Source organism: Penaeus chinensis, chromosome 24 (genome assembly GCF_019202785.1).
Source record: "Penaeus chinensis breed Huanghai No. 1 chromosome 24, ASM1920278v2, whole genome shotgun sequence".
Taxonomy (NCBI): Eukaryota; Metazoa; Arthropoda; class Malacostraca; order Decapoda; family Penaeidae; genus Penaeus; species Penaeus chinensis.
Genome location: NC_061842.1, coordinates 31615700 through 31625699, shown reverse-complemented (window position 1 = coordinate 31625699; position 10000 = coordinate 31615700). Strand labels below are relative to the sequence as shown.

The 10000-nt window shown below is 43.4% G+C and overlaps 1 protein-coding gene across 2 annotated transcripts in view; it reads left to right on the top strand.

The window, feature by feature from the left end:
• LOC125038102 (integrin alpha-PS1-like) overlaps positions 1 to 10000 on the top strand; it is a 208209-nt gene that overhangs the window by 185664 nt on the left and 12545 nt on the right. The window contains exons 2-5 of one of the 2 annotated variants that reach the window (XM_047631375.1): positions 1 to 119; positions 4288 to 4317; positions 8986 to 9086; positions 9505 to 9632. The exon at positions 1 to 119 is cut by the window's left edge and continues 9 nt beyond it. In XM_047631375.1, coding sequence (XP_047487331.1) covers positions 1 to 119; positions 4288 to 4317; positions 8986 to 9086; positions 9505 to 9632 — 378 coding nt within the window. The remainder of the gene's footprint in view (positions 120 to 4287; positions 4318 to 8985; positions 9087 to 9504; positions 9633 to 10000) is intronic. The other variant, XM_047631377.1, reaches the window with a different exon arrangement.

Sequence of the window (10000 nt, the reverse complement as noted above, 5' to 3'; positions counted from 1 at the left end):
AGGAGCGCCGAAGGACCACAACCTGCAGCCGGGGACGAACCGCTCGGGCGCCCTCTGGAGGTGCCCCCTCACCACGCGAACCACCGACTGCGAGCAAGTCCAGACTGATGGCTTCAAGAGTGAGTTGATTTTCACCCCCCCTCCCCTGCCCCTGCCCCGCCCCTTACCCCCCTTTGGACAGCTTCAAGACGGTTTATTCTGCTCCCTCCCCACGCCCATCCCCTTTGAATAAATCATATATCAAGAAAGAATTTTTTTTTTTCTTTTATTCTGCAACATAGGATAGGCCTAATTGCAGTGGATTATTGACCTCACTTGCCTACTTGAGATTGAAGACGGTGTTACGGAACGGAATTCTTAAGATGAGACTCGCTTTTTTCATATATGTTTTTTCTTTTCTCTTTGATCTTGCAACGGTTGAACTGAGCCAGACTGGAACTGCTGACGAGGCAGAAGACTTTTCCCCTCTGTGATTTGCATAGACTGGCGGGTACGAAATAGGGTATACGGGTGTAGAAGATTTACGGATGCTATTGTTAATCCACGCGAGACATATGTGAGGTTAATTAGGTTAGATAATGTAATTATTCACACAGACACTATGCACGCAGACGTACGCACTCTCACAAACTTCCGTAGACGCACGTACATGAATGCACTCGTCTTCTGCTGATCCTAAAATCCATATTGAAATTTGGTAAGATATTTTGTCGTCATATGAAAACATAATTTCCAATGCATTATTTAACAAAAATAAAGTCAAGATAGAGGGAAAAACGCCCACTGAACGGGACACAGCTTTCACACAATAAGATAGCAGTCAGCGTAGTTTACAAGCAGAAAAGATAAAGTTGTTAAGTCTTGCAATTTGAGCTTGGACACGAGACTCGCATTCCCTCGCTCTCTCGAACAGCAAAGTGACAAAGAGATATTCAGGCCAACTCTACCGCCAAGTTAATTGTTAACCAACGTCTGTTAAGCACGACGCGTAAAATTGATTTACCGTTATTGTGTTATGCGTATTTCATGGTCGATGCGCGTGATATAGTATAGAGTAAATGTGATATAGTAGATATATTAACACTCGACTATAGCGTCTGCTCCATAAATATTGTGATATTTGTGTCATCTGTAGGTTTAAACAGGATAGAATAACGATTTGAGAAGCAACATTCTTTCACTGGTTACGAAGTTGTCGAATATTTTCGTTATTATGCTTCTCATTTTAAATGTTTTCTTAAATCACATTTTTTTTTTTTTTAAGATTAATTTATGCCCATCTATATATAATGTCAGTATCAGTAGATATCCCGTTGGTAGATATAGATGTGTACAGTATCGTCCCTTGATCAATGGGTTGTGGGTGTATATATACGTAGTGGTATTAATCCAGAGTATATTAGAAAGAAAGAGTAAATACCACATGAATTATTGCCTTGTAGAATTTCTTCATTTCAGGTTTGTGTAGTTAACGGTGTCAGTAAAGCTAAGTAGTAAAGGTGTGTACTCGCACGCACGTAGGCTGCTGTGACAGAGTAATAACAACAGAGACTAGAACTGTATCACTGTATCCTTCGCTGTATTGTGAAGAAAGAGAATAAAGATGAAAAACTATAAATGACCAGACAAGTGACTGAAGCAGCCTTTGTGTGGGGGTACGAGCCTTGTCATGTATATATACATATATATCCCCATGAAAGTTTACCGTGTACTGTACTTAGGCATGAGTAGTGTATGTAGTGGTGAATGGACATGCGAAGCCAGCGCCTCCCTCGGCAGTCCTTGGGTTCTCCTGTAGGGGGCCGCGGGGCGTGATCTACAGCTGTAGTGAAAGAGATATTACAAGCGAGAGACGATTGTTTTCTTATAATTATCGTGATTAAGATTATGACAAGGAATTGTAAGTATGTAGGTGGCCGAGGAAGGCCCGGTAGGACGTGCCACAGGGAAGTCAACGAATCGGCATGCAGCATATGTGTAGGCCTAGATGTGTTACTGTGTGTCGCCGGCCTCTCACGCCCGCTCTCGGACTTCACTGCTCACGTCCAAGAGTCTTGACCCCCCCCTCCCCCTGAGCGTAGTGGAGACGCCCTCGCGCGCCCAGTGTCCATGTGCGCCCTGTTTGTTCTGCTTTCATTGGTGTCGCGAGGATGGCCAGCTCGCACTTAGTGATCCGGGACCCCAGGGGACCCCAGGGCACCCCAGGCACTCTAGATGTGCTTGCAGTGTCGCTGTTTCAGAACACCGGGTGCTGCCGCCTCTCTCCCCGCGGTGGCCTTAAGCGTAAGACAACCTCCCTGAGAGAAAGCCCTCGGAACGAATATTTATAAGATGCAGAAGCTTTTTGTTCCACCCGAGACCTCCAGACAGTGAGGGACGCCATGACAGCACCCGGGATATCCGCCAGTGTACCGTGACTTGCATGCTGCTGTATAAAAACAAAACTACAAACCCAGCGTGTCTGCCCCGCGTGGCACGGACGTCTGCCTGCCGCTGCTGCAGGAGGCCTGACGGCGGCCCCGCCACGACCACCCGGCCTGGCCGCCTCCCTACTTCCCGGCCGCACTCACTCACTCGGGACCAAAGACTGTATACGACTGTATATGCTGTACAGTCTTTGCTCGTGACTCTTGCACCACAAACGCACTCTGACGCTCTCTGCACTTGACTCTCTCGACGGCGGTGGCGGCGGCGGCCGCTTGCCCCTCCGGGTCTTGACCTTATCTCTGGCTCCTGCAGGACTCCCTCTGACCTTGCCTAACATCTCTTTTACGGACTTGATGATGTGAGTTTGACTAAAGAGAAAACAAACCCGGACCACAAATTCTCTGCAAAAGATTTAAGATTCTTTCAAAGATAAAATGGTAAATGTTTTTTCAGTCAAGAGTTTGACTCAACAGTGCAGAGCCCTTAAGACCAAGACCTTCCTTTGCTGTCCTCTTTCCAAGTAGCATCAGATGTACAAATCACTTCACTTCTTCTTCTCTCTGTAGACAAAAATTTATTTCTCATTTTTATGTTAACAAAAAAAGATTAAATGTACAGTACAACCAGTTAAAATAAAAGTGTCAAAAGTTAACCATCCGACACTCATTTTAATATAATTTTTTCATACCAAATAAACAGTCTAACTAAGTTCTTACATACATTTATTTTTCTTCAATGGCTAGCCTCTTCCTTGTGTGTGAAATAGGAAATTCAGTCGTTGTCTGGAGGCGCCGTGACGTCTGTGTGTCTACTCGCCTCTGCAGTGCCTCGCTCGGGACGGGAAACTTTTTTATTATTAATACAACTTTTTTCTCTTTCTCTCGACTAACGGCCTTTTAGAAATGCTGACAGTGTGTGTGTGTGTGTGTGTGTGTGTGTGTGTGTGTGTGTGTGTGTGTGTGTGTGTGTGTGTGTGTGTGTGTGTGTTTTTGTGCGTGTGTTTGTAATGTGTGTTTGTGTCTGTGTTTTAGCTGTATTTTTTATTACCTTTTCCTTGTTCTTCTCTTTCTCTGTCTTTCACGTAATAAGATGCGGTTGGGTTGTCTCTTCAGTATCAACATTTCTTCATTACCTTTCGTGATTTAGTGTTAAGCATTAAAGACCTATGAGTTTTGATTTTTTTTTTTTTTTTCAATTATTCAACAGGTACGTTTGCTAATGAGCATTGAATCGATAGGAGGTAACCAGGTTGACCATTTGCTTATAGAATGCGTGATTGAAGCTGGAAATGTTTCAAGGTGGAACTGGTGTATTTTCGGATTGCCATAAGGGTGTGTGGTCCAGGTGAACCGGATTTGTACTTTGGTGTGTGTTTGTGTAGTGTAAGTGTGCGCCTAGTGTTTATAGTGTGTGAGCGTGTTTCTTTACATATACCCTCACGTACGTATGTGTATGTAAATACATTTAAGAAAGAGAGTGAATGGAAATGAGGCTGGCCTATGTGTGCTGGCTTACATAGGCACACGTGTGTGTGTGTGTGCGTGTGCGTGTGCGTGTGCGTGTGCGTGTGCGTGCGTGCGTGTGTGCGTGTGCGCGCGCGCACATATACGTGTGTGCATGTGCGTGTGTGTGTTTGTGTGCACATGTGCGTGTTTGTGTGTGGGTGTGTGTTTTGCGCGCGTGCATGCGCAGTCCTAGGGCCGCCCCGAGCCCTCGCCCAGGGCAGTACACACACAGATGCGCGACGGACGGAAAACAACTGGAAATTTTCCGGTTCACACTCTTTAATTGTTTTTTTTTTTTTCTCCATCTTCAGAGATATGTTTGTCTTACGTTATGTATGTTGCTTACTTCTTACAGATCCGGAAACAGGGCTCTACAACTTTGACTGTAAGTTTTAACCCCACCTCCCCCTCACCCCCTCTCACCACCATCACCCCCATCACCACCACTCGCATCACCACCTTCCACACACACACATCACCGCCAGTTCACCTGCGTCTCGCCCGGGGCTCCACCTGCCCTCCGGCTCCGCTCAGCATGCAGCCACTCCACCTCCACCCGCACCTCTGGCTCATGCCGGACACCTCACAACAGCGCCTGTGGTGGCACTCGTTCATGGCACTGATGGCACTCCATCTCTTCTGCACTGGGAGCATTTTCTGGACCGACCCGAGCCTTCTTCCTTCCCCTCCTATCGGCCTTCTATCCCCCTCCTGCCCAGTCCTATCCCGTCCTTCCCCCTTTATTCACCCTTCCTAACACTCCCTGGCCACACCTACGGCACAGCAGAGAGTTCGTCCTCTCATCACCCTTTCCTATCTTTCGTCCCCCCCCCCCCCTTTCCTCCCTTTCCTCCCCCTACCCACCCCCTCTCCCGCTCCCCCTCTCCCTCTCCCGCTCCCCTCCCCTCCCCTCCCCTCCCCTCCCCTCTTCCCCTCCCCCTCCCCCTTTCATGCACGACCTGGGTTGTGAAGGTCCAGTCTATTGCCATATTGCAACCCTCATTTCGTGCACGCCCACGGGTCACTGTCACGTCCTTTTCGTATTGGGGGCGTTGCAGTGCACGTGGGAGGGTCATGGTGCTGCCAACGCCGTGTCTTTGGTTCTCTCAAGTCACTTGATTTACGAAAACTGTACATAAATTGTACATACACGTACATATGCTCATGTACACTTCCAAGTTCAAACCTAAGCTCGCGCACACACACACACACACACACACACACACACACACACACACACACACACACACACACACACACACACACACACACACACCAGCATCACCCAGCACATTAGTCCCCACCCGCCACCTGTGCCCTGCCTGCGCACCTGGTCAGGCCATTCCATCACCCAGGATCGACCGATTAACAATTACTAATGTTACACGTAAATGATTTGCTTGTTTATTAATTACATTCCAGTTACAGCAACTAACAGTGATTGTCGTTGCAAGCCTTGCATCCCTACCCCGTCCTCTGTAGCCTCCTTTTCCTTCTCCCCACTCCTCCCCCCTCTCCCTACTCCTCCCCCCTCCCCTCTCCCCTCTCCCCTCTCCCCTCTCCCCTCTCCCCATCAAGAACCCGACCTGCCGTGGCATGCCGATGTGTCTCCCCCTTTATATATATCTTACCGTAAAGAATTCTCGGCGTCTTTCAAAATGCCATGGAAGGAGGTGCAACAGGACGCGTTGAGTGTGAAGCCAAGGGTGCCTGGAGTGTGTTTAAGCGTGTGTGGCCTGACAGGCATCGAGGAGCATGTCAAGTTAGCAGGCACCAGGCACACCTTTCTTGGGCTGTCGCATGCACCATGTCCTGTCTTCCTATCCTCCTCCTCCCCCCCTCCCTTTCCCTATCTTCCTCCCCCATTCCTCCTCCTCCTCTTCCTCTTTCTCCCCCCTCCTCCCTCTCCATCTCCCCCTCCCCCTTCCCCTCCCCCTTCCCCTTCCCCTTCCCCTTCCCCTTCCCCTTACTTCTCATCCTTCCCTTGTCCCCCCCCCGTCCTCCCTCCCTCTCCCCTCATCCCCCCATTCCCCTCCCAGTAATCCCTTCCTCCCCCCCTCTCTTCCCCCTCCCCCCCTCTCTTCCCCCTCCCCCCCTCTCTTCCCCCTCCCCCTCTCTTCCCCCCTCTTTCTCTCTCCATATCCCCATCCTTATCCTGTAATTTGGCAATCCTCTATTTTTGATTGAAGTTCATTTTTTCATGCAACTTTATAAGAAAATCAAAAACTGATGGAACATTATTAAAGAATGCTTTGCATCTATTCCATTCAGTTCTTTTAGACTTTATTTTATCTTGTTTTGGAGAGAGTTCCATATTTTTGTCCTTTGGCATGGGATTATGTCAACATAAGAGTTTATATCACTGAGATGTAGTTGTATGTTCAATATATGATTCACATCTTACAGTAATTGGCATTTTGTCTCTACTCATAAAAAAGCAAGAATACAAGTTTGCATTAGTATTTATGATTTGTATTTGTAACCACGAGATGAAGCCAAATAAAAGAAATTCCCTTAGCCATGTCTCGCCTGCTTGTCAAACATAACACCTACATTCTTACACCCAATAAATCACCCAAACCGAATTTAAATAACGGACATAAACCTTTCAGAGTCTCCCTTTCTAATAAAATACATGAATAAATAATTTCCCTGCTGATGAGCTGCATTGTGCTAAAATTATGCTTCGCCGTGAATGCCTAATTATGCACGATGATGAAGTGTGTTTGCGTTTTGCGTGTGAATGCATTTTTGTTTCATTTATTTTTTGCCTGCAGCTAGCATGTGCCTCCATGCCTCTCTCTCTCCCACAGTCCACCATTCATGCCTCCCCGGTATCCTCATTCCAGAGTTGTGTAATATCCTTTGACTTCTGGTAATACTCAGATCCTCCATCCTTTTCCTCTTGTGGTTCTTTGTTTTATGGTTTTGTTTTGTTTTTCTCTCCTCTTCTTCTTCTTTTTCTTCTTCCCCTTCCTCTCTGGCTTCTTATTTTTATTCATCTCTTTGCTTCCTGTTTTGGGGGATTTCCTTGGGTTTAGGCTTTTAGATGTTTTCTCTTATTTTCTTTTTCTAGATCTATTTCGCACATTTGGGATGTTTATCTCACGTCATTTACGGTTTCTGCTATCACTATATTCATATTTTCTTTTCCTCCATCTTCTCCTCTTCCTCTTCTATTAATTATCTCATTTTATTCGTTCTTTTATATCCTCTTCCTCCTTTCCTTCCTTAATCTTCTCCCTTTTTTTTCAATCTTCTACGTAGGCTTCTTCCTCCATTACCTCCTCTTCCTCCTCCTCCTCTTTCTGCTTGACTTTTGCTTCTCTTACCCTGTTCCCTCTTCTCCTCCTCTTTTGCTTTTTCTGTTGCTATTTCTCCTGCCCCTCCTCCCTCTTCCTCGGCAATATCCTTCTCATCTCTCTCCTCCATCTCATCCTTTTTTTCCCTCTTCCTTCTCCTCATTTTTCTTTCTCCTCCTTCTCACCCCCTTTTTCTTCCTCCTCCTGTTCCTCCTCCTTTTCCTACTCCTCCATCTCTTCCTCCTTTTCCTTCATTTCCTCCTCCTTATCCTCCTAACACCTCATGAGAACTCAACACTAGAACTTCCATGTCTGTCCCTCTGTCACAGGACCTATTTGTTTCCTGCCGAATTTTTATGTGCATTTTTTTTTTTTTTTTTTTTCCTGATCTTATATTTTAAGTTTTTTTTTTTCCTTTTTTTTTTTTTTTTTTTTTCCTTTTTTTTTTTTTTTTTTTTTTTGCATTGCCTTTTCCGGGTTAGGTTGCCGAGAGCTGAATTTTCTTCCTTTTTTTTCAGTTGTATGCTAGGTTTAAGATGTTTTTGATTTTGTCTTTTTCAACTTGCATTTTGATGTATCGAAGCATGATGATGTGGAAACCAGCGACCCCTTTTTATATATATTCATTATTATTGCTTCTGTTGTAATTTTAGAATTTACATAATACTCTGTAAACCTGTAAACGATTCCTCTTTTTTTTTTTTTTTTTTTTTTTTTTTTTTTTTTTTTTTTTTTTTTTTTTTTGTGCGTGCAAGGGAAAGATTTTTATTAAATGTATATATTTAATTATATATATTTTTTATGTAAATGTAAAATGACTCAAACAACAGAAGCAAAGTTATGTTAAGCTGCATTTATATATTTTTGTTTGTTATCGCTTTGTTTGTCAAGGGTTGATCTTGGTTTCCTGGTATCAAGATTTTTTCCCCACTTCAGACCAAAATTGAAACTTGCCATTGTTAAATTTTCACAGGGTGCAAATAAAAAGGGTCTGAAACACTAAGAGCAAGTTTCAGTTTGTGGTCTTGAAGGAGCATGTTATTTTTGTTTTTTTTTAAGAATATATATCTTTATATATATATATGTACGTGGCTGTGCACCAGTGGGATGAAGATGAGAAGATTGCTTAGTTCTGAACCCTGGTGACGGCTGCCACCTCGTTGTGGTTCTTGGCCTGGCGTTTTGTGGATGGAATCTGGAAGTGTGATTTCTCTTTCCACACCTTTTTTTTTTATATATTTAATACTAAGATTTGTTTTGGATACCATGCAGTTTTGCTTTGTTGCTTAGCTTCTTTTTTTTCAATGCAAGTGTATCATGTAGAGAATGTCATAGCTGTAATTTAATTGTTCTTCTTTTTGTTTCTGTTTTGTAAGTTATTCAGATTGCATTTTGATACTGTAATTTTGCTTCTTTGCATTAAGGATTGCATTTAGTCTATATATATATATATATATCTTAAGTTGTACAATACAGTGAAGCCCTCTTCTGCCTTAGCACTTTTGAGTCATGACATGTCCAGTTTTGAGCTTTTCCTCGTGCATTTGTAAATACCTTTCAGAGGGCTAGTAATGCTTCTTGTAATGAGCTTTTTCCAACTGTAGACGTAAATCAAAATGATGAAAGGTAGGTTTTTGACATCACTTTTCTGTGATTTTTTCCCCTTCGCCCTCTTTTTCCCCAAAGTCAGGGCGTTTCACTCCTTTGGCCAACTGCCACTTCCTTCACTAATTCTTGACAACCTCTTGCAGATATCGACGCGAATTTGTCCATGCCGGCTGAGAATGAGATCAAGGACGACCAGTGGCTCGGTGTCACTCTCAAGAGCCAGGGTGCCGGGGGGAAGGTCCTGGTGAGTTAAGATTACCAATTCCTCAACATTTTTTCTTCTTTTCTTTCATGCTTTCATTACATACTTTTATTTATTACAGATTCAATTAAAAAGCTGCGTATGAGTTCTCTTTTTTCTAATTTCCTGTCAATGTGAAACACACTTTTATGAGTACAAGTCATAACCCAAATTCATACTTTTTTCTCTCTCTCTCTTTTTATACATTTACCTTACATAATAATTAGATAGTCTTTACATGTACACACTCAATGTTTTAATGTATGAGGCCTTAAGTTACAAATATAATAACATCACAACCAGATTTAACCTCATGATAGAGACTTCATAACAAAGCCCTTCTTTGTTTGTCTCATCTCCCCTCGTATACGGGATAAGTCAAACCCAAAACTCGCATGAACACTTTTAATTATCTTTACAGGTATGTGCTCATCGGTACATGCACAAGGGCCCAGGGTTCCAGTGGGGCTTTGGCCTGTGCTACATCCTCACGCAGACACTTGACGTCTCTGAATATTTGGAACCTTGCCGGGGAAAGCCTGTTAATGAGTAGGGAGAAAATGTTGCTGTATTGTTATTTTTCTTGATAATCATTTGTATTATATCTTAACATTTCATATATTTATTTTCTGTGCTATAATTTTTCAGCAATGTAGGTTATCATTTGCAGTAATTATAGTGTTTTGATTTTACTTCATAACTAATTCCAGATATACTCTTATATTGAGAAAGAATTACTTTGACTCTGACAATTGATTGTTAAAGAATTATAAACTGTCAAGGTGAATGTCTTTTAGCTGACCCTCACACTAGATTTAATAAGCCTTGATAAATATACCCATTTTTTAAATATAATTCATCATTTAACATTCCTTACTGTTCTTCCAGTTTTGATGATACAAATTCTCAACATTTTT